Raw genomic sequence first — 24,620 nt, 5'->3', positions numbered from 1 at the left:
TCCTTGACGCCCTGCCTGTAGTACCGGTTTGCGAAGCTGGAGCAGCCTTCCCAGTTTGGCGGTGAGCGGTGCTTGGAGCGTGGCCTGGACGAGGAGCCTTGTGCCCCCTCGGCCCCCTGCAGAGCCTCAGTCCGCTGCGAGGGCTTCGTCTGTGCCGTTACAGGTAAGCAGATGGCGGCGCCAGGCTGGTCGACTCCACGTCCGGCTGATGATTCCCAGCATGTACTAATCAACTAGGTGACTAAAGATGACCGTGTCTCTCGTAGGCCGATGCATTCCCAGCAGGCTGCGCTGCAATGGTGACAATGACTGTGGTGACAAATCAGATGAGCAGAAGTGCAAGAGTGTCAACCCTGCATGCAAGAGCAAGACGGAGGAGCACTGGGGCATCGAGCGCCTTGCACGGGGGTCAGTGTCCCGCTGGGAGATGAGCCTGAATGGCAGTCTACACAGCAGTGGGCTGAAACGGGGCAGGGGGAGACAAGAGGGGGGGCTTCCTGGCAGGGCATCCGCTTATCCAAAACTAAGTTGATCTGCCGGGAAGTCCAGAGAGTGCCGTGTTTGTTTAAGACTCGTTAGGCAAACAGACTCTGTGAGTTCTGGGAATGGGGACAGAGGTCAGAGGTCAGAGCAGACTGGCAAACAGATGGGCACCCGGAGGAGGAGCCGTCGAGTCAGACATGTGCATACAGGGGCTCTCCAGCAGGGGGAGCTGACGTGCACGCTGTGCACCCTGGAGCTCCAAGTGGGTGGCGCCAACTCCAAGGGGGCACCAGTAGAGTCAAGCTGCAGACCCCCAGAGCTCCACCCGGTCACACTGAGGCTGCCTGACTCCTGTAATGACGACTGTCCATTAAGTCAACTCCAGCCACTCGGAGCTCCAGCAGGCAATCCCATTCACAAGCTAAATGGGACGTGAGAGCTCCCTCTGCTGGCCTCACACACCCACTAACCCACTCCCTCCAGGTTTGCTGGGGGACCTACCTGTACATCTCAGGGGCTGTCATATGCTGAGGATCAAGCCACTCAGATGTTTCCCACCTCCATTAATGGGATGTTTCCCTTGGGGGGTGCACTGCAGTAGGGGGACCTGAGCTGCATGCTGTGTCGGGCTTACCTTCAGTTGGCACAGGTAACAAGAGCGCCATCTGCTGGCCTCACTCTCCACTAACCACTCACTACTTTGTGCTCCAAGCGCGTTGGTCTGTTCAAGGGGTTACTCGACTCTGTACCTACAGGAAGGGACCGTGACGTCCTCAGAAGCAAAGATCAGATGTCTGTGCTGTTAGGATGGAGTATTGGTGGGTGGTGCACTGTCCACTAGGGGGAGCCTGAGCTGCATGCAGTGTTTCATACAATTACTACCCTCACACACACACACACACACAATGCCATTCAAAGATTAAATAGATTGTGAGGGCGCCCTCTGCTGGCCTCACACACACACACACACTATTCCTCTCACTGATCTTTATTTAAGGTGCTCTACATTTGCTGGACTGTTGAAGGTGTGACCCGTCTCTACACCTCAGTGGCTGTCACATCTTGAGGGTCCAGGATCAGCTGTCCCTATTGCTATATTGGAATGTTATTGATGGTTCTGCACTGCCTCATCTATAAATCGCCACTAGGGGGAGCCAAGCTGCATGCTGTGCCAGAGATGATTTCTGCTCCTACACACACAGCGAGGCTCTCACTCCCTCACTCAGTCCCATTCACAAGCTACCTGTGACTCGACAGCACCCTCTGCTGGCCTCATGCTCTCACTGTTTCTCTCACTGTTTTATATCTCAGGTGCTCCACATTCTCTCTGACTGTTGAAGGTCTGACCCAACGCTGTACCTCAGTGACATCTTCAGGGTCAGATGTTCCTCCTGCTGTGAATGAAGGACTATTAGTGTTGGTGGTGCCCTGCCTTGTCTGTGAATCCCCAGCAGGGGGAGCTGAGCTGCAGGCTGTGGCCTCCTATACAAACACACAATGTGATTCACCAACTAAATGGGATGCAAGAGCGCCATCTGCTGGCCTCACATTCTTATTAACCTCACTCGACTTTTTTCTAAATGTTAGAATGTTGAATTGGTGACCCAATTGGCTTTGCCACCTCCTCCGGTTTAAAGATCAGAAGTTCCTGCTCCCATAACGGAGTATTAGCATTGGTGGTGCATTGCTTTGTCAGCAAATCCCCACTAGGGGGTGCCGAGCTACATGCTGTGTCGGGGTGCCCCCCCCCCCCCCAACCACATGTGATGAGGCAGTTGCCTTCACTCACTCACTGCATCCCGTTCACAAACTAAATGGGAGATGAGAGCGCCCTCTGCTGGCTGCACACACTCACTACTTGTCATCTGATGTGCTCCACATTTGCTGGACAGTTGAACTGGTGACCGTTCTGTTTATTCAGTGGCTGCCACCTCCTCAGGTTTAAAGATCTGAAGTCCCTGCTTCCATAAAGGAGTTAATGCCATTGCCTCGTCTGTAAATCCCCACTAGGGGGCGCCAAGCTGAATGTTAGGATTGCACACAAGGAGCAGAGCAGATACCCGCACACATAATTCAATTAACCAATTCAACAGGACACAAGAGCGCCTCCTGCTGGCCACACAGCCTTACTAACCCTCTCACTACACTTTATCTAAGACACTCCATATTTAGTGAACTGTTGACGGTGCGTCCCACCTCTCTACCTCAGTGGCTGTCACATCCTCTGCAGCTCAGCTGTGACCACAGCTATGATGGACTGTTACCTCTGGGTGGCGCCCTGCTGTCTCCATAACCTTCCAGTAAGCGGAGCAGGGTGCATGCAGTGTCGGAGAGGATGTCTGCTCAAACACACACACACACAAGACAAGGCAGTTGTCTTCACTCACTCACTGCATCCCATTCACAAACTAAATGAGATACGAGAGCGCCCCCTGCTGGCTCCACACACCCACTTTCTTATCTGAGGTGCTCCACAGTTGCCGGAGTGTCGAAGTTGTGACCCCTCTCTGTACCTCAGTGGCTGTCACATCCTCAGGCTCAAGGATCAGAGGTCTTACTTCCGTAATGTTGTCTGTAAATCCCCACTAGGGGGCGCCGATCTGCACGCCTGCGTCAGGGTTGCGTCTCTTTCCCTTCCTCCACACACATGTCAAGGTGTTTGCCTTCACTCTCTGACTGAATGGCACACAAGAGCGCCCTCTGCTGGCCACACAAACTCACTGGCCCTCTCATGACTTTTTATTTAAGGCCCTTCACTTTTAGTGGACTCTTGAAGGGGTGACCCCTCTCTACACCTTAGTGACATCCTCAGGGTGCACTGACAGACTTTTTCCACTCGGTGGTGCTCTGCACTTTCTGTAAATCCCCACTAGGGGGCAACGAGCTGCATGCTGTGTCGGGTTTGCTTCCTTTCTGCACACATGAGGCGAGTCAGATGCCTTCACACACACAAAGAGCGCCCTCTGTTGGCCTCACAAATTCATCAGCCCTTTATCTGTGTTTTATCTCGCTGCATGGCCATGTCTACACCTCTCGGGTGCCAGTCTGCTGTGCTGGGAGACAAAATCCCTCCTCATGTCACCCCAGGCCACTCTATTGGTCACCAATGTCCCCACTGTGATTCTCCACTGTTTGGGTGTTTCTCTGCTTCTTTCTTTCCACTCAGAATTCGCCTGCTGGTCAGTTCTTGCAGTTTTTGTGGTCACCCCACTGACTGGTGCCCTCTGACCCCACACTGAGCTCAGACTCAGGAGGCCGTCATTAGCCGTCAGTCAGCGGTCAGTCACTTTGAACTTCTCTCATGGTGTCTTCCTCAGGGTTGACGTGCTGGACAGCAGCCTGAAGGGGACCGTCCTCGATAACCGGTACTACGCCGGTAGCTGCCTCCCGTACTTCATCTACGACACCCGATTCAGAAAGCCACACAACCTGCAAAGCTACACCCTCGAGGTAAGCCGACTGGACGCCCGGTGCCAGCACTGCCCGATACACGGCCTCCTCACCATCCTCACCTCTCTGTCTGCAGACAAAGGGGACCTATGAGTTCGACCTGAAGGAGTTTGAGTCGTACACCGAGATCGAGAAGGACACGATGCGCGCCCACAGCTCCCAGACGGAGTTCGCCATTGGCTTCTCAATTCCGGGAGTATTCGAGTTCGGGTTCAACTACAACGATGCGAGCCAGAAAAAATTAATTAAAAGGATGCGCCACTACTCTGCCGGGGTGAGTTCAGTCCATTGAGCCTTCCTCCTTTTGGGACACCAGTGTCCTTGTCATTGCAGGAGTCACACTGGTGTCACTCGCCAAAGGGGAGACTCTTCAAAGAGTGGAACTGCAGGACACCGGGAGCTGTCAGGGTCAGGCCAGAGTGGGGAACGGCGTAGGATATGGAGATCTGAGGGGCTCACACTGGGGGATCATGGGAGATGTGAACCAATCAGAGTGAAGGGAGCATTAGGGATGGATAGCAAAGGGAGAAGTGCAGGACACGGAGTGCTGACGGGATCAGGCCAGAGTGGGAATGGAGATCTGATGGGCTTACACTTCAATGGCCAATAGTATTGGATGGTGAGAGAAAGAAGGCAGGAATATCAGGAAAGGCAAAGGTGTGACAGGAGTGTGACAAGGTGTGACAGGAGAATATCAAGTAAGGCAAAGGTGTGACAGGAGTGGATAACAAAGGAGGAAGGACAGGAGAGGTGACAGGATCAGGCCAGCGAGGAAAATGACATCGGACACAGAGATCTGAGAGTCACACCTCAGCAATGGAGGTCTACTGATAGAGAGATCAATCAGAATGTCTTTCATGTCTATCTATCTATCTATCTATCTATCTATCTATCTATCTATCTATCTATCTATCTATCTATCTATCTATCTAGTGCCTTTCACTCTATCTATCTATCTATCTATCTATCTATCTATCTATCTATCTATCTATCTATCTATCTATCTATCTATCTAGTGCCTTTCACTCTATCTATCTATCTATCTATCTATCTATCTATCTATCTATCTATCTATCTATCTATCTATCTATCTATCTATCTATCTATCTATCTATGTTCTTGCTCCATCAGCCATTCGTTGTTTTATAGCGCCCTGACATTTCACTGATCCTCAGGTCTCATAGGACCAGCCGTAGCCCACCAGGTCTCTCAGCGTGGGTCTCGAGTTCGAGGCGGTGGTGGACCTCATTATGCCAGCCTGGCCTTTTCACTTTGTCATTTTTTGTCACTTTTCATACTGTTCACAGGAAAACAATTTTGTGCGGGCCAGCTCGAGACTGGAAGTGGCCCGCTACGTTCTGAAGCCCCGGGACCTGATGCTGCACCCCGAGTTCTTTGCCAGGGTTAACCGCCTGCCGCTGGAGTTCACCTACGGCGAGTACAGGGAGCTCTTCCAGGACTACGGCACCCACTACATCATGGAGGCCACACTGGGTGGGCTCTATGAATTCACTGTGGCCCTCAATCGCAGGGCGCTGGAGAATTCGGGTATGTGGTGGGGGCAGCTGGGGGGGGCACTATGCCACCCGCCAGTGAGACCTCCAGGTTGTCACCGCTTTCCTCTCATTGGCTTTGGCAGGGTACACTCTGAGTGATGCCAAGAGTTGTACTTCCGCAGGACTGAGACTCGGTGCCAACATTAAAGGAGTTTACGTGTCGGGTGGCTTGAATGCTGGCTTTTGTAACGGACTTCTCAAAGAGATCGGGGGTAAGTTGCCAGGGCGGGAATGGCACCTTCCTGAATTCAGGGTTTAATTGGTATATATTGGGGGAGATGGGATGGTTGGACAGAAGAGAGTACTGGGAGTCCAACTAGGAAAGGGGGATGAGAACCGTGGAGCCAGCAATAAAGTCATTAAGGTCAGCTGTGATTGGTGGATAACTGGCATGGGGGGCACTGGGACTGGTACTAGGAGCTCTTTGGAAGTCACCACATCACCACATCCATATGGGGCTTCACAGAAGAATAAAATGATACGGTCATGTGATCTTTAGTAGGTGGCACCTGGGGGGTCATCAGCCTGTGTGCCCCTCCAAGTGGATTCTGTGCCTGACTTATTTAGAAGGTCCATAATGCCAGTGCAATGCCAATTATTAAGTCAAACCAGTATTAGTGCAAATTGGATGCCAACTTCTTTGACATTCTCCCCACTTTTCCTCATCCCCTCTTGTTCTGCCTCTAGTAGCTGGCATGTGATGTTTAGTGGGAGGCACAGGTGGGTCCTTGGTCCATGAGCCAAACAAGGCTGACTAAGTGCCTGGCATGCCTGGCAGATTTATGTACAGTGTGCTGCCAATGAAACAGACAGACCAGCATCAATGCCCTTTGAATGAAAATGGCAGCTGGTGGCACAGGTGTGTCTTTGGTCTGTGTGTGTTACCCAGCAGTTGTGGCAAATCCAAATAAAGTGCAACACCAAACAAAATGGTCAAACCTACATCAGCACCCATTACATGCCCATGCTGGCCTTGGCATAGCTCCTACTATTCCTCTTTCCTTCCTGTTCTGCTTCTTTTGAATGTCATGTGACCTTCAGTGGGTGACACAGATGAGTCCTTGGCCTGTGTGCCCCCAAGCTGACTCTGTTACTGGCTTGAGTGGCAGATCCACATCCAGTGCAATGCCAATGAAAAGGTCAAACCAGCATAAGTGCCCTTTGAATTCCTATGCCAGCCTTGACCTCTGCTAGATGTCATGTGACCTTAAGCAAGTGGTACAGGGGGGGTCCTCGGCCTGTGTCCCCCACCTAGCTGACTCTGTGCCTGGCTTGTGTGGCAATGCCAATGAAAAGTTCAAGGCAGCGTAAGTGCCCTGTGTATGCCCATGTCAGCCTTGGCACAGCCGTACATTTTCTCATCCCCTGCTTTTGTACCTCCTTAGATGACACACAGAAGCGGTCCCTGGTGGAGGACTTCATTGCCAACGTGAGAGGTGGCACCAGTGAGTTCATCAGCCGCCTGGCATACAACAAGCTCCCCACCGTGGAGGTCATGCAGAAGTGGGGCGAGTCCGTCCAGTACAATCCCGACATCATTGAGTTCAAGGTGAGCCAGGTGGTCCGGCGGGGGGAGTTGTGCAGTCAGGGGGTCTCATCTCATATCTGAGTTCACTACCCTGCAGACGGAGCCCCTGTTCCAACTCATCACTCCCACCATCTTCAGGAACGCTGGCATCATCAAGCGCCACATGCAGCAGGCACTTCAGGAGTACCTGGCCGAGTCGAGCGCTTGCCGTTGTGCCCCCTGCCTTAACAACGGGGTGGCCATCCGGAAAGGTGAGTGCTGAAGGGGCTTTGGGAGGACTTCAGAACCCTGGGGCGGCGGGCACTGGACTGGTGGACCTTCATTAACTATCGTCTGACTTTGTCTTCAAAGGCACAGGGTGTGAATGTGTGTGCCCACTCGGCTTCAGCGGGCTCGCCTGTGAGATCTCCCAGAAGACAGGTAAGCCTTATGCCAGCAGCTGTGCCCCTCGCCAGTCCCCCTCCCCACACTGACTTCTGACTGCTCTCCCTTGTAGTTGCCACTGACGGGAACTGGAGCTGCTGGTCACCCTGGTCAACCTGCGCCAACCAAGTGAAGAGTAGAACGAGGTCGTGTGCCAATCCGGCCCCCAAGAATGGTGGTAGTCAGTGTTATGGCATTGGCACAGAAACAGCTACCTGCAGCTGATTGGCTGGCTGTGAACCAATAAAAAGTGCTTTCCCCCAAACTGACTTGTGTCCTTCATTGAAGCAACTGCAGCGCCCCCTAAAGGCTGGTGTGGGGAATGAGACGCTGGCAACTGGGGAATTGGAAGAAATTTAATGAAAAATAAATCAGAAACAAAGAAAAGAAAAAGCTTCATTTATGTGCCCAAGGCAGAGGTCACTGCCATGCTTTTCTCTCTTCTTCTATGGGTAAGGCTGGCATCAGGGAGGCGCAGGCACCTAAGCAGACTCCCAATGTGTGGCAAACACAAGGACATGGATGATTGACATGCAGGATGGCAAACAGGAGGTTGGCATACAAGTCTGTTTATTTAGGCTGCCTTGATGCCCAACAGAAAAGGCGCTATATAGACATTAAGAGTGAAGCAGATGCGCGTGAAGTGAGAATCTCAACCCCAACGAGCTCCTCTGCTCATTCAGTGACAGCCTGCTGCTAGCAGGACCTCATCTGCCCGTTCCGCCCCACACAGTTTTGCCCTCCATTGCTGGGCGCCGGGTTGTTGCACTGCCGACTTCGAGTCCTCATTCCAGACAGACAGCCGGACCACTGAGACCAACAGCTCCAGGCTCCATGAGTCGGCCCTGCAGGGGGACAGAAGAAGGGATGTGAGAGAAGACATCGCTGGCACCGTTGCCATAGTGCTGCCCACTTGAGAGGCTCAGTACATCAGTGCCCGCTGCCAGCTGGCTCATTGCACAGGGACTTACCTTTCCTGTCCGTCTCCTCACATGCCTCCCCACTGGAGCCGGACGGACACACACACTTGCAAGTGGTCCCTTGAAGGAGGGGCTCTCCATTGTTCTGGCAGGGGCCGCAGCGGCACGGGTTGTTCTCCGCCAGGTACTCGTCCCACGCCTGCCGCAGGTTGGTAGTCTTCTTCTCAATGGAGTTTACATTGGTGAATCGAAGCAACTCATAGATTGGCAGGATCTGCAATCAAGATGGCAGGGTGGGCCAGTCAAGGGAAGAGCAGGTGGTGGTGTAGAAGGTACGTTCTAGAGTGACGATCTGGAAGGGTCAGCCCATGTGACAGTGGCCGTCCAGACTGGGAGTGGGTGACAGTGTCCAGAACATCTGCATGAAGGCCACTGTGAACAGGTGACTAATGAGGACTACAGAAAGAACTCGGCCATCGTCATCACCCGGGGGGATTATGACGACTCGTAAAATACGCCTCACGTGAAAAACCATAAGCCTACCTGAGACCCCCGTCACCCGTCAGAGTGTAAAATAATGGCACAGACTCAGAAATGAAAGACACCAAAGATTAAGAAAATTAAACCGGGGGGGCCCAACCTCTGGACTCACCTGCCTGCTAAGTGAAGAGATGCCCCCTCGATCCCAGGCAGGAGTCTCATGACGAGAGCCCACCACAACCTGAGTGAAGCTGCTGACTGGCTGTGCCAATTGCACCCCTGTGTGCTGGTCATTTGAATAAAAAATTAAAGAATAACAAGAACTGGAATCCAAGATGAAACCCCCTGACCCATCTGGGCCGCGTGCTGCCAAGGGACCTCCACCAAGTGTGGAAGACATCGGAGATATGGGGGGCATTGGAATCAAAGGATGAACCCAGGAATGAAACGATTTGGTGGTCTTCACAGTAGTAGTGGCAGCAGCCATAGGACTGTCATGTAGGCAGAGCACCTTACAGGTGTGTGACATGAAAGGAGTACTCGGGGACACTGAAATGTGTTGGGTGACAGGCCTGTCACCTTTGATAGATAGACAGAGTGAAAGGTGCTATATGATAGATAGATAGATAGATAGATAGATAGATAGATAGATAGATAGATAGATAGATAGAATGAAAGGTGCTATATGATAGATAGATAGATAGATAGATAGATAGATAGATAGATAGATAATAGATAGATAGATAGAAAGATAGATAGAATGAAAGGTGCTATATGATAGATAGATAGATAGATAGATAGATAGATAGATAGATAGATAGATAGATAGATAGAATGAAAGGCGCGATAGATTGATAGAATGAAAGGCACAATATGATAGATAGATAGATAGATAGATAGATAGATAGATAGATAGATAGATAGATAGATAGATAGATAGAATGAAAGGTGCTATATGATAGATAGATAGATAGATAGATAGATAGATAGATAGATAGATAGATAGATAGATAGATAGATAGATAGATAGATAGATAGATAATAAAATCTAAAGAATGAGATCAACAGCATCGAGGTGGGCTCAGAGCAGGGGGCAGATAGATAGATAGATAGATAGATAGATAGATAGATAGATAGATAGATAGATAGATAGATAGATAGAATGAAAGGCGCTATATGATAGATAGATAGATAGAATGAAAGGCACAATATGATAGATAGATAGAAAGGCACTATATGATAGATAGATAGATAGATAGATAGATAGATAGATAGATAGATAGATAGATAGATAGATAGATAGATAGATAGATAGATAATAAAATCTAAAGAATGAGATCAACAGCATCGAGGTGGGCTCAGAGCAGGGGGATCACACCGTCACGTGCTATTGCTGGGCTCACCGCTGAGGATGGGCAGGCGGAGGGCACGTGGCACACACAGCTGGTGCATTGCCAGTACTTTGAGACTCTGACTCAGCGTCGCTTTATTGAACTCCTGTGCTGTTGGGTCACAGTGCCTTCTAGTGGACACTTGCAGGACTGCACTCCTGCCTACTAGTATTTGGCCCTGGCAGAGGTGAGCATTTCAACGACACTTTCAAGCTGCCAGTGATTTTCAGGACCAGCCTGAAAGTGGAATCTTTTGCTGTGTTCTATTTGAAATGGGAAGCTGGAATTTCTGAGTTCCTAGTCGGACTTTTCAACTGGAATGCCCCCCACCCCCTCTTAGGTTGGATTCCCAACTTGAGGCTGGTCTGTGAAGTCTGAGTTTGACCGACTTCAGATCATGACATCAGTCCATAATGGTCATGAAGACCTCGAGCTTTGGAGACAGTTGTACTGCTCTGCTCTTTATTGGCACTTCTGTCTATTTGGGTCTCATTGAAGTAGTCGCACACACACACACACACACACACACACCGCTGTCCAACGTCTATCTTGGGATGTGTTGTAATAATGATTCTTCACATAGTGCACTCTCTATGCTGGAAGAACCCCAGCTATGAACCCATGACCTTCTTACTGTGAGACAGCAGCGCTACCCACCGCGCCACCTGCACAGATATTGGGAGATGCCAATGTGTTGTCATTCATTCCAATGGCACAATCTTCACAAAGGGTGGTGTGGCACCGGCTGCTGAAGACGCACCTGAAACTCAATGAGCGCTGGGCTGTATGCCAGGCTGTGCCCCCACTCCCTGAAGGCCTCTGCACTTCTGGCGGTGACGGAGCTGCTCTGGGCAAGGTTGCCACCACGGACCCGATTGAGGATGTCTTTAATGGCCTTGGACTTCTTTCCTTTCTCTGTAATGACAGAATTAGGTGACATGAAGCCCACCTGCTGATTGGGTGGGGCATTCTGGGTGGTCATGGTGATGACCACAGCTGTGACTCCCATACCTGTCAAGCTTCCACTTTGAGTATCACAGATGTTGGTCCCCACACCTATATTTACTTTCCCGCTCTTTTCCAGTGGCACCTGCAACTTCACACCAAAGCAGAAGCCCACCTCTTTAAAGTCCACCTCTGCCAGTCAGAAGAAAGCACAGACAAAGGGTTAGTGGCACATTTCTTGGACTGCCTGGTCCTCCCAGGAGGAGCTGCTCACCCTCGTGCTTCATTGCCTCAGCGTCCACCACAACGATGTGTTCATAGACGCCTCCCAGGGTACCCGCCGTCACATAGTGGGTGCCGTAGGTATTGATGAAGTGCAGGTACTGGCCAGGGTCGTAGTCCTCGGGTAGCCTGTGCAGCGACTGTAGCATCGTCTCGTCCAGGACCAGGTCTTGGCTCCGCATGGTGAACTGGGCCGTCTCCACCCTGGTCTGCATGCGAATGAAGCCCACGTTCTGTGGGACAAAGAGACATCTGGGCTTAGTGGGCATCTCAGGGAGAATGACAATGCCAGCCTGGTCAGCACAGCCAGGTCTCGCCACTCTCATGTGCCCATTTAGCTCGAGGACCCTGCCAAGCAATTCAATCAATCGATGAAAGTGTTAAATGATTTGTGTTTACTGCAAACAAACACTCCATGGCTGAGAGAAGCTCACAGTTGACGTCCCCACTGTCACTTTGGTGTGGCAGCAGAGGTGACGTCTGGGGACAGCTAGAGTGAACTACTGGACATGAACAGCTCTGAAAACTTCTGGGCCCCCCACATAGAGAGTGTGGGGGTCCACTGTAATCTGGGGTTTACTTCAATCATGGGTCCCCATATAGTCTGGGGTCCCCTGTAATAATCTAGAGACACTTTTTAATCTGGGGTCTCTTGTAATCTGGGGCCTCTTGTGGCTTGGGGACCCCTGTAGTCTGGGGCCACTTTAAAATCTTGGGGACCCCTGTAATCAGGGCCTCTTGTGGCTTGGGGACCCCTCTAGTCTGGGGCCACTTTCAAGTCTTGGGGACCCCTGTAATTTGGGGTCACCTTAGAGTCTTTGGTTTTCTGCCATTTGGGACCAACTTAGAATCTGGGGTCCCCCTGAAATCTAAGGAGTCTTTCTTTCGTTAAGTTTTTCTATTTCTTTATGTTTTGGTTAAGTCAGATATTTGTTATTTTCACATTATAATGTCATTATAATTTATTTATTTGGTTTCATTCCATTGGTTGTCTTTCTTGTTCTTTGCATTTTGTGCCAAAGGGGGCGGGGCCCTGCCCTATTTAAAGGCCCGCGATGTCCCCAGCCTGCCCCGAGTCGTTCGTTTCTGCTTGTCTTGTTTAGCTCGGCCATCTTGGGTTCTTTCTTGAAAACATCTGCAAGTCCCCGGCTCTGATTGTTTACTTTTTGGATGCTCTGCTCGCGTTTTTTATCGTTGATTTGGTTTCTGAACTTCCTCTTAGGTGGCAACATGGGATGGAAGTGGAACCTGAACTTGAACTAAAGATGGCTGCTTTGTTTTTCTTGAGCCAGGGGTTTACTGCTCACCTCTCCCATGTGAAGGCCTCTGTTGACTTTTCAGAGGCTGTTTTGTGGTTTACAGGCCTTCTAGACTTTTCTAGAGTCCATCATGTGGCCGTGCCCCCCAGACCTGGCACACTGCTGCAGACAATGAGGTGGCCGGACTTCTTGAAATCAGCACCTCGTTCCTTCTGACGTCTTCCAAACTGGGCATCCTAAGCCACTTTCCCATAATGCCTTGGTGTCATCCTACACCCTCATTCTAAGGTCTATCGCCAGAGCCCCTTCTTCCCATAATTCCTTGGAGTTTTTACCTACCACCCCACACGCTGAAACTGACCTGCTCCAGGTAGTCCGTGACGTTCTTCAGTGTCTTCTCGCTATTCTGGAATGAAAACCCCAGTTCGACGTTGGCGATGCCAAAGGAGAATCCAAACTGGTTTGAGTTTTCGTTTCCGAGAGCCCTCAACAACTCGTTTACGTTGTCGTAATACTCAGTGGACATCCCATTGCTGGCCTGCGCCTGCGGAAAGAAGACCAGTCAGAATGGGGGAGAGGGGGACCAACAGCACCAGCCCTGCGCGGCCCCCCCAGTCCACCCGGCGGCTATCCTGGAGCAGGAGCACAGAGGTCAGAGCTCTCCAGCAGAAGTCTCGGGGTCACATGACAGTCCCACGTGACCCGGCCTTGTCAAAGTCAGGGTGGGTAGGGGGGGCTACCTGGAAGCTGTAAGAGTGGAGGTTGTGGGGCTTCCTGAAGTACTTCTCGTCGTCACTGTAGTACATGCGCTCACAGAACGGCTCGTAGCTCAGCTGGCGCCAGTCCCCGTTGTAGACGTACTCACATAGGCCACCCGAGTATTTGGGGTCGAGGACACCGAACTGAAACTCCTGGGTGAGGGCGTTGTATCTAAAGAAAGAGAAGGTGGAAAGAAAAGTGAGCTGAAGAGCAGCTGGGGCAGGACCTGGGAATGAATGAATGGAGGAGAGAGGCTGCGCCAGGAACCCAAACGCAATCAGCTGACCGTGAATAGTGCCCATCTAAAGACCCCCAACTCGGCCTTCTCCAACTCCCTTGACCAAAACCATCTCGAGGTGACATCCCTCAAGTGCTCATCGAACCAAGCAATGAAACTTATAGTGCTGCTTTTTCAGCCACTGCTTGGGGGTCCTGGTCTTACACTCCCCTCTCAAGGGGTCCCCAGTTTTTCTTGGATTCATTTGGTGGTTCAGCATACTCCCCCCCCGCCCCCCAGTGTCCATGTCCACTTTTCCTACGGATGCCCCCCTCTGTTATGTGAAGAAATGTCTGAGCAAAGCCAGATGGGCTGGTGGAGCAGCAGATGATCGACTCTTATGATTGCTAATTGCTAACCGCTCAGCAGATGTATTGCCTGCTTGCTTGATGTCTCGTTGTCTTACCTCACTGACTGATTAATTGCTGGACTGAGTGGCACCCTGACTCATTATTTGATTGTTTACCCCCGGAATGAGGACACGTGCCATCTTTCTTGTCAATGACATGTCTGCATCAGCTGAATAAGGGTCTCATGGGTGGCACTGCCAGATCTAAAATCAGAAAGTGCCCACACCATTGCACTGATGGTTAATATTCAGGACAGTCGATTTTCTGACAGCTCTGCCCCACAGCGCCACCCAGCATTGGCCTAGACATTCACTAGGTTGATGTCTGCAGAATTCTGGATTTTTCGAGCCTTACCCCAGGACCAACTGTTCCACACCAGGGATGGGAAAGAGACTTTGACAGAAGCTGTCATCCTCCTCTTCCTCTTCGTAGAGACAATCTCTCTCATCAGAGCCATCCTGGCAGTCTTCCTCCCTGTTGCACACCATCTGGCGGTCAATACAGCGACCTTGAGGAACGAGACAGAGAGAGAGGTCTTCTGGTGAAGGCCTGTCTGGAGGGTCCCCTCCCTCTCGGGCCCACCCTGAAATTGCTATCTGACTCACCCGACTCCTCACACATGAACTTCTCCCCACAGAGATTGACAGGATTGCAGGGGAGTCCCGGACAGGCAGCTGTGTCCCACCTGGTACCCATGCAGGACTGCCCTTTATACTTGGCGGGCTGTTGCAGGCGGCGGTGCCGGTGCTGCGGAGACAAAAGGAGTCGAGTCTCAGTAGGCTGGGCACATGAATGCCAGCGAGCTGAAGGGCTACCCTGGTTTGTGGCTGTTTGACAGGATCAGCGCAATTTCTACATAGGGAGTTGGTGACATGTGACGTCATTATGTGTAAAGATCAGCGTTGTGCCCTTTGTGGTTGCCCAGGGTGGCCCACCAAAAATGTTAGCCCTTAACGTCTGTCCAGAGGAGTCGTGTGCCGTGATATCCAGCATTCAGGTCGATTATGGTTCCTATTACCGTCTGCCAATATGTCATTTTAATATGTTTAACCTGGCAGGGTCATTGTTGAAGCTGGACACCTCGGTCCTCGTTTGGGGACATTTATGACTGACCAGGTTAAAATAAGACTTATGTGACAAGCAGGCCTTGGTGGGGGCGGAGTCACGCAGACATTTTCTGTCCACAGGAAGTTTTTTTTTCAGGAGCCAATGAGCTCCTCTACCTTGGGGGTCCTGCGTCACTTGTGGTCCCAGGCCACCTTTTGAGTGTCGTAAACGTTATGGAAAATATGAGACGTGCATAGGAGTAGCGATGAGGTGAGAAGTGAGTTCACAGGTGACCTCCCATGTGTGGCTTCAATGCAGTCCATGCACTTTTAATCGAAAACGAACCCACCGAGGAGTGGGGGCCCACATGCTCTGACGTTTTAGGGTCTTCATATTCAGCTTCTCCAAACTTCATGGGGCGAGGAGGTCAACAAGTCAAACTGTCAACTGAGTTCAAGTGCAACAACAGGCAAGGAGCTCCTGCATGATGTCAGCCCTGTGTCACTTGTGGTCCCTGGCCACTTTTGGGTGTTGTGTCCCCACCGCACAACAGGCGCTGTAAACTCTATGCAAATCATGGTGGATGAGATGCATTCTGGAGCTCTTGAGGGACGGCCCACCAAGACATTGTGACTTCACATTTGCTTCGATGCGGAACATGGCATGGCACAGCAGGGGGGAGTGTCGCAATGTGAAGTGGTGTGAAGCTCCATCTTCACCAGAAACTCGCCAAACTACTAACAGGTTTGTAAGATGGCACCAGTGCTTGTGGTCAACCTGTCAGCACAAGTCATTCCCTGAGCTCCACCCATGATAGGTCCTGGTTGAGGTGGAACGAAAATTATGAACCCGGGAGTAGGAGCTGGAAAAAAGTACCAGGTGTGACCAGGGTCCCGATTTGTTTCACCATCCTTGACGGTGGTGGTTGCTCAAGATGGTGGCGCCTCAGCACTGTGTTCCTACCACGTAATATCAGCTGCTGTGCACTGACTTTCTGTTACATAGTGTCACAGGAGGCTGGAGGTGGTACCCAGCCGGAATGCCCAGGATGACTGGAGGAGGGCTTACACCTCCCCCAGACCATGTGGGGGTGACCACTCTGGTGGCTTTGGGGACCATGGGAACAGAGCTTAAAAGCTCAACCCTATAGGGGCCCGTGGTCAGCGCCAGGGGGCGACCCAATGCCTATGGAGCCCTGGCTGAAGTACCGGCTGTGCACCCGGAAGCACTCCGAGTATCCCTGGTCTTCTTCCCCCAGCACTTCTGGATGTGTGGCGAAGGAGCTGAGGGCCAGGGCTCCATAGGTACATTTAATAGGCACGTTCAGCCTATTAAAGGTGACAATTTAACAAGTGACTGAGGTGACAACACAGGCCCAATGAGCTGAGAAATGAAAGGATGCCCCCCCCCCCCCACACACACACACACAAAGCCATCAGTTGGAATGAAAGCACCGGCGCCACCCGACTGTCTGAAAGGATACGTCACCTGCTCGCTTTCACATGGGGGACATGGGGTCCATGCAGACCAGGGTCCCAAGACGCAGTTGATGGGGTCCGGTGAATGGACACTTCGATGTGTCCTCAGCCTGCTGCTGCTGCTGCTGTCCCTGAGAAAAGAAATAAAGAAAAGGAAAGAGAATAGAAATTTGATAAAAAAGCCCCCCAGACAGGGCTGGATTAAGTGTCTCCAGTACCCCTGGGTATCAGAATCTCTCGCACAAAAGTGAAGCTCTGGGTGCCTTTAAAACCAATACAAGCCAAGCTCAAAGAAATGACCACGGGGGCACCCCCTTGAATATCCAGGAGTCAAAATAACCACTGGGGACCCCCTCCTTACTCAATGAAATAATCAAACATCTGCAGGTAGAAATGTCCATGATGGAAAGCCTCACTCCCTCAATGAATCAATTGAATATCAATGAGTCATAAAGATCAAGGATGACCACGCCCTCACTCCATGAACCAATCAAATATCCACAAGGGGAAATGACCAAGGGAGCCCCCCTGTGGCCTTGTGATGAAATCAACAGCAAGTCACACTGCACTGCACTAAACGTGTGGGTGTTAAATGGGGGGTCAAGTCACCTAGGGACCTGTGGGGTCAGAATGTCACCTTGCTCTGGTGTCCCCACGCACACACACACACACACACACACACACACACACACACACACACGGACACAAATCAAACGCAATTTACTGCTCAGCAAAACAAAAGCAACTCTTTTTGTTCTTTTGTTCTTTTCTCCAGTTGAAGCAACTTGCTTGTGGTCCTATAATGGTGTCAGTAGTGGGATTCAAATCCACACCCTCAGGGTTTGAAGTCCAAAGCCTTAGGCACTTTAAAATCCACAGATGCAAAGAACTTAATGGGGGGGGTGGGTTTGGGCTCACGGTTCAGCGCTGCTAGGAGACCCGGGTGTCTGCGTGGGTTTCCTCCCACAGTCCAAAGACATGCAGGTAAGGTGCATTGGCGATCCTAAATTGTCCCTCGTGTGTGCTTGGTGTGTGGGTGTGTGTGTGTGTGTGACCTGCGATGGGCTGGCGCCCTGCCTGGGATTTGTTTCTTGCCTTGCGCCCTGTGTTGGCTGGGATTGGCTCCAGCAGACCCCCGTGACCCTGTACTTAGGATATAGCAGGTTGGATAATGGATGGACGGATGGATCTTTAATGAGAAGACTCCGAGTTGGCATCCCACCTTACAGATCACCCAGCCACCAGTCATTAAGAGATGCTGCCAGGGTCCTTCATGCTGCAGTCACGCAGAGTGTCATGGAGATGTCCTTGCAGGCCTCCTCTAAATTTTGTGACAGTCAAAGCCCATTTGGAGTCCTAGGCCAGGCTGACATACATCATCACCTCATTGTCCACAGTGGGTGGTCAGCATTGGTAGACTTGAATGACCTGTAGGTCCCCTGAGGCACACAACCCTTCAGAAACATCAGTGGTGCTCCTTGGTGTACAGGGGGTGCGCACTTTTACTACCATCACTGAAAAACAGTGCCCCTCAGTGTCATCTGGAGGTTCTGCTCAAGCTTTATGACACACTGGTGAGGCCTCATCTGGAGTCCTGGGTGCAGTTTGGGTCTCCACGCAATGAAAAGGACATAACAGCACAAGAGAAGGTCCAGAGAAGGGCGACTAGGCTGATTACGGGGGGCTACAGGAGATGAGTGATGAGGAAAAATTAGAGGAGCTGAGTCTTTACAGATAAAGCAAAAAAAGATTAAGAGGTGACATGACTGACGTGTTTAGAATTAGGAAGGGAATTAGTGCAGTGGATCGAGACGGTGACTTTAAAATGAGGTCATCAAGAACATGAGGACACAGCTGGACACTTGTGAAGGAGAAATTTCGGACAAACATTTGGAAGTTTTTCTTCACACAGAGAACCACAGAAACTTAGAAAAAGTGACTAAGTAGTGTGGTAGACAGGAGGAGTTGAGGGACCCTCAAGACTCAACTTGATGTTACTTTAGAAGAATGAAGTGGACAGGACTGATGAGCTTTGGTGGGCCGAATGGCCCCTTCTCTGCCTCGATTCTTCTGAAGTTCTAATTCTCATAATCTTCTTATTCCAATGTCATTCATGCCATTCTTGTCCTTGATGTCATGCGTTTAACTCTCTTCTCATGTTTAATCACAGTTCAACAATCAGGGGTCCCCCTCTGGTTTTCTGTCATTAACGGTGCCCACTTATTATCATCATATTATGACGTCTGCTTTCCCCCAGCGCCCAATGGATTGTCCTGATCTGACCTGACATCTCCCACATTATATATTATATAGCGCCTGCACTCCTATGAAATTTGCACTGCAGTGAGACATCCTTTAATGAATCTCCTCCCCCCACCCCCCCCCCCACCCACCCCCACCCCCCCGTAGATTGGGGCTTTTCTATGCTTTGGCGACTGTTGGATTTATTCAGTTATGAGAAGCAGCTGGGCACACAATGAGTGCCACGTCTCAGAATTGAGAAGATGAGGTACACAATTAGCAGATGAAGACCCCCACGGGTACCAGGGTGTCACAGGCATATATTTACACCTTATGAGCACCACCTAGAAAAATAACACGAGCCGGGGGTCTCCCTCTGAGGTTTGAGCCAGCGGTCACTTGGACACGAGATTTAGATTTTATTTGTCACACACAGGGGGGTACAGAGCTCAGTGGGCAGCCTGTACTGTGCGATAAAATTACAAATGAAAAGGCGCAGCTTAAAAATATGTCAGTAACCGGAACTGTGAAAACACACGCAGAGCACACTGGAGGTCAAAGAACTGTTAAGAAAGAAAGAAAGAAAGAAAGAAAGAAAGAAAGAAAGAAAGAAAAAGAGTGAAATCAACACAATGGAGTGACACACGGCTGAAAAGAGCGCCGACTGTTATTTTTATCGCCTTTGTAAATGAAGCTCCTTCTCCTTCTTGTCCTTCTTCTTTGTCATCTTCATCTTCTTCTTTTTCTTCTCCTTCTCTTTCTTCTTCTCCTTTCCCTTCTTCTCATTTTCCTTCATCTCTCTCTTCTTCTTCTTCTTCTACTTTTTCTTAATTCTCTCATTCTTCTTCCTCTCTATTTTCTTCTTCTTCATCACCTTCTTCTCCTTCTTCTTTTTCATCATCTCCTTTTACTTCTTCATCTTCTTCTTTTTCTTCTTCTCTTTTTCCTTCTTTTTGTTTCTTCTCCTTTTTCTTCTTCTTCATACCCTTTTCTCCTCCTTTTCCTTCTTCTTCTCTTTCTTCTCCTTCTTTTTCTTCTTCTTCATTATTTTCTTCATCATCTTCATCTTCATTTCTTTCTTTCTCTCTTCTTTTTTACTTCATCTTCTTCTTCTTCATCCACTCCTTCCTCTCCTTCTTCTTCTTCTTCTCCCTTTCATCTCCTTCTTCTTCTCTTTCTTCTCCTTCTCCTTTTTCTTCTTCTTCATCATTTTCTTTTCCTCCTCCTTTTCCTTCTCTTCTCCTTCTTCTTCATCTTCTCATTCTCTTCTTCTCTTTTTTCTTCTTCACCTTCATTTTCTTCTTCTTCATCTCCTTCTTTTTCTTCCTCTCCTTCTTTCTTCTCCTTTTCATTCTCCTTTTTTCCTTCTTCTGCTTCTCCTTATTCTTCTTCTCCTTCTCTTCCTTTTCCATCTTCTTCATCTTCTTTTTCATCATCTTCTCCTTCTCCTTCTCTCTCTCCATCTTTCTCTTTTTGATTTGAGTCACTGCAGGCGCTCGTCACCTCCGAGCCATTCAAACTGGCTGTCCAAAGGATGAGAGGTGACCTTCATGCCCCTTTTTCTATTCAGGTGGTCCTGTAGGGGTGTTAGTGATACCCCCATGATAGCAACTCTCTGCAGCAGTTGATGGTCTTTTGCCAAACCAGGGGGTGATGCCTCCTGCCAGTGTGCCGTATGGTAGGAGGACTTTGGGACTCTTTGTGACACTTCACAAAGTGTCTTCAGTCATCTGAGGTGACAAATGTCATTCAAATGAGCTCGAGCACCGGTGACATTCATGGCATAAAATATGCACTGAAATAAGAAAACAGCGGTGCTATCAGGAGAGTGTGAGACGTTAGAAATGACGTGACTGCAGTGGCAGGGCGTCACCCACAGGTCAGTCGGTGACAGTTGATGACATGTGAAGGGAGTCTGAGCTTCAGGTCTGGAGATGTCCGGGGGGCCGAGGGGGGTCGATGGGGTTGTGTTTATTTCTAGAGGGTTGAATATCGAAGTTTGTTTGTGCCAAAATTAAATACAATCCAAACCGTTTGCCACCTTGAAATGCAATACGTAGGCGAGGGGGACATTTCAGCTGGGGGGCTCATCGTCTCACCATTAAGACACATCAGCCAAGCGACTGACTGATTCTCACATCAGTTTAAAACGCAGTAGAACAGCTCAGTGCATTTCAGTTCAAGTCTACACATCGCTCACCGCAACTGAAAACAAAGCAGACGTATTGCGCTTGGCACAGCGGCAGCTCCACGGGATTGCATTTCGGTTGGAGACGGCGCTTGACTCGCGTCAGAGCTAAAGGGAATCAAACGACCAATCGGCATCCCAAGGCGGGCCAAGGGGCGTCAGCACTTGGGCCAACGTGTCTGCATGGCGGTGGCGACCACAAGTAGAGCAGCCGTGCAGCCGTTGGAGGTCGGAGTCTGGGGATGACGTCACACCCGGTAAAAGAACTCGAGCTGCGGACCACCAGAGCTCCACAGCATTGAGGAGGCCGTCGCTTTACAGTTTGTGATGACGTCTGCTGACATCACAGTTACGGGAGCGTCACCTGACTCGCTGACAGAATCCTGCAATCCAATTGGCTGTCCAGCGGAGCTACTGAATCACGGGGCTGCGGAGGTCTGCAGCGGGACCCATCTCATAATATTCATGATAATAATAATATTATTATTAATTAAATACATTTCTATAGCGCTTTCCTCACAACTCAGAGCTTTACACAGAGAGTGAGGAGCCATTTTAACCTCCACTAATGTACAGAACACCACCTGGGTGATGCGACAGCAGCCATTTTGTGCCAGTGCCCTCACCACACATGAGCTGTTAGGTGGTGAAGTGGTGAGAGAGACAGCCAATCAGGGACAGGGGATGATTAGGGGGCCAGAACGACCAGGCCGTGGTGGGCAACTTAGCCAGGACATCAGGTAACTCCTACTCTTCATGAAGGACGCCCAGGGATCTTTAATGACCACTGAGAGTCAGGACCTCCATTGTACGTCTCATCTGAAGGGTGGCACCATTTTGACAGCACAGTGTCCCCGTCACTGCACTGGGATGGGGGGGCTCATTGGGATCCACACACAGACCAAACTTTTTTTCTAGATGGTCTCTCATCCAAGTGCTGGCTGGGACTGAACATGCTGAGCGTCAGGCAGGTGACACCTCTTCTGAAGTGCAGGAGGCACAATGTGCAATGTGGGCACATCCAGAAATACTTTTGTTGTGGTTGATCTATTGGCAGTCGATAACCACGCACTACACAGTACATTACTGTAAATATCCAAACACAGAGATGGACACTGGACAGTACTGTGTGTGGGACACAAATGGACAGAAAGGCTAATAAACAGGAGAAGTGTCTGCGGTGTATGTCACCATTTTGGATTGATGTCATGACCCAAAGTCGGACAAACTCGGACTGGACAGACCAGCCTTGAGTTTATGAGCTGGAAATGAAACTTAAGAGTTTGTGTGGGGGGGTCTCAGTTGAAAATTCCGACTAGGAACTTCCAGCTTCCCATTTCAAATTGCACACAGAAAAACAGTCCAGTAGTCAGGAGTGCAGTCCTGCGACTGTCCACTAGAGGGCACTGTGGCCTAACAGCACAGGCCAGTCCTGAGCTTCTGAGCCGGAGATCCGACTTAAAGAGGAAATCCCAGCTGGGAACTCAGGAATTCCAACTTCCCACTTCACTCGGAACACAACTTTAGTCAATTCGGTCTGCGGAGTGAGCGCCGAAAATTCCGTTTTAAGATTCGCTGAAAACGTCGACCCCTGTGTTAAGTCGTCTAAAGTTGCTCTCTTTTTACGCACGTTGGACGTTTAGCAGTTTATCTAAAACATTTGCTAGCATCACCAGGCTTGACTTCCTGGCAGCTTTTCTTTGTTCCCTCGCTGATATCCACATATTTATTTATTTATTGATTTATTTTCCCTCCTCTTTGACACTTAGCTTCTTAGCTTCTGCCCATTCAATGAGACGGCGGACCCCCTGCCCATTCACTCCCCCCCACACTCATGATGGGAACGCCTCTTACCCTAATTGTTCACTCGCCCCACCCCTTGCCGCTGATTGGCCATTCGACTCCATTCAGTTCCGGCCTGATTGATGGAGACTCTCAACTTGAAATGCCATCCACACGAGGGGCCGCCGAGCCCAACGCAATATGCCCGCTTTCTGTTTATTTACGACATGAAATCTCGAGGGGCCGAGAATTGCAAAGGTGATGCGCTTTTGTGTCGCATTTTAAACACGAACATGGCGGGCCGTAGTGAGACGTGATTGCTCGTCTGGTTGGCATGTTTTTCACCATGGCACCAGAATGAAACGTCCCCCTGGCACACGGACTACTTTTCAATGTTGTTAACACACTGGATTCTGTTTCACTTTGGCACAGATAATCTGATAAAGATATCAACTTCTGAAAATCCTGCTGCGGCCGATAATGTTGTCTGTGATGTGAGCTGGCACAGTGTGGGTCGGTGGGTGAACTCGGTGGTGGACTGGCGTGCCATCCAGTGTGGGCGCCTGCTTTGGGGCATCTGCACTGGACTGTGGTGTTCCTAACTGATAGATCCATCAACTCCTGCACTCATTTCATTCAGTAAATCCAAATCCAGGGGGGCCAGCACTCACCTCCACACCATCAAGAAGCTGCCCTGGAGGGGATGCCCACCCTTAACCCCAACTGGGGCCAGTTTAGAATCAACCATCGACACGAGACGCATCAGACATGGGAGGAAAACCCGCATGGGCTCCGGGAGAGCCGGACACTCAGTCACTGGGCCTGGGATTTGGACCCAGCATGCTGGCTCTGCCATGGTGTTACTTTCTGAGCATTTGAAGAGGAACACTGGCACAGAAGCCCCCAATTCTAAGCACACCCCGTATACGCAGTGGCGACAGTCGACCTCTTCGGCCCCCTTACCTTCCTCTGGTGTGGCACGTCACGCTGGCAGGCGCCTGGCACAAAAGCACAAGTCCCAGAGACAGGAGAGCCGAGAGCGGTGGCCTCACCATGGCTGCAAGACGCTGACAAAGTGCTGTGCCCCCCAACTGACATGGCCACTTGAGCGGAGAGTCAATCATTGACAAGAAGGTAAACACGCAGATGGAGACCGCCGACTGACCAGATAGCCCACCGCTTGGACAGCAGCAGCGTTTACTGGCAGTGGTGTGTGCAAACAAAAAGACACACAGGATAAGGGGGAAGAGAAAAGTGAGCACACACACACACACACACACACACACACACACACACACACACACACACGGACTGAGGGGCTCTCACAAGACATTTCAGTTATATAGCGCCTTTCCTGTAAGCCCTGCCTCACACACCAAAGGCTTAAGGTGTCACACAGGACAGCGCCCCCTGGAGTCTCTAAACATAACCAACAACAGGGTGTCACCCTGGGATGAGCTAAGGGAGCACACACAGTGACCAAGGTGACACCCTGGCTTTCCTGTTCAGGACGTCACCACTGGAGCTCTGAGACAAAGAGCCGGCTCTGCGCCTCCTGCTGGTGGACCTTTGCTCATCTCTAAGCCCACCCACTCTGATGACCTTTCAGTGCCACGCTGGGTCACAGTCACAGTTGTGTCTCACTGCTCATTTTAATAATAATAATTCTTTACATCGCGCTTTTCTCACTACTCAAAGCTCTCTCCACACAGGGAGGACCCAGGAATCGAACCCACAATCTCCTTTCTGCAAAGCAGCAGCACTACCACTGCGCCACTTTT

General features: G+C 50.4%; 2 protein-coding genes across 3 annotated transcripts in view; one reads left to right on the top strand and one right to left on the bottom strand.

Annotated features, from left to right (window-relative positions):
- dab1a (DAB adaptor protein 1a) overlaps positions 1-7,705 on the top strand; it is a 280,483-nt gene extending 272,778 nt beyond the window's left edge. The window contains exons 18-27 of the mRNA XM_051932968.1: positions 22-163; positions 267-408; positions 3,801-3,933; positions 4,010-4,207; positions 5,241-5,481; positions 5,573-5,701; positions 6,875-7,038; positions 7,115-7,268; positions 7,369-7,437; positions 7,514-7,705. Of these exons, the coding sequence (XP_051788928.1) occupies positions 22-163; positions 267-408; positions 3,801-3,933; positions 4,010-4,207; positions 5,241-5,481; positions 5,573-5,701; positions 6,875-7,038; positions 7,115-7,268; positions 7,369-7,437; positions 7,514-7,665 (1,524 nt within the window). The 3' untranslated portion in view covers positions 7,666-7,705. The remainder of the gene's footprint in view (positions 1-21; positions 164-266; positions 409-3,800; positions 3,934-4,009; positions 4,208-5,240; positions 5,482-5,572; positions 5,702-6,874; positions 7,039-7,114; positions 7,269-7,368; positions 7,438-7,513) is intronic.
- Positions 7,706-7,778: 73 nt separating this feature from the next.
- c8a (complement component 8, alpha polypeptide) lies at positions 7,779-23,965 on the bottom strand. Of its 2 annotated transcripts, none has more exons than XM_051932717.1 (11): positions 23,803-23,965; positions 16,639-16,750; positions 14,709-14,850; positions 14,458-14,611; positions 13,458-13,647; positions 13,079-13,261; positions 11,451-11,691; positions 11,243-11,368; positions 10,992-11,146; positions 8,412-8,634; positions 7,779-8,285 (listed from the first exon to the last, which is right to left on the bottom strand). In XM_051932717.1, the coding sequence occupies exons 1-11, from the start codon at positions 23,961-23,963 to the stop codon at positions 8,137-8,139; spliced, it is 1,836 nt and encodes a 611-aa protein (XP_051788677.1). In that variant the 5' UTR covers positions 23,964-23,965; the 3' UTR covers positions 7,779-8,136. The 2 variants fall into 2 exon arrangements, with proteins under 2 accessions (XP_051788677.1, XP_028666598.2); XM_028810765.2 differs by having other exon boundaries at positions 16,639-16,759; positions 23,803-23,959.
- Positions 23,966-24,620: the final 655 nt, after the last annotated feature.

The sequence above is a fragment of the Erpetoichthys calabaricus genome, chromosome 10, assembly GCF_900747795.2.
Source record: "Erpetoichthys calabaricus chromosome 10, fErpCal1.3, whole genome shotgun sequence".
Lineage (NCBI taxonomy): Eukaryota > Metazoa > Chordata > Cladistia > Polypteriformes > Polypteridae > Erpetoichthys > Erpetoichthys calabaricus.
The sequence above is the reverse complement of the archived record's forward strand: the minus strand, read 5'-3'. Positions and strand labels throughout refer to the sequence as shown.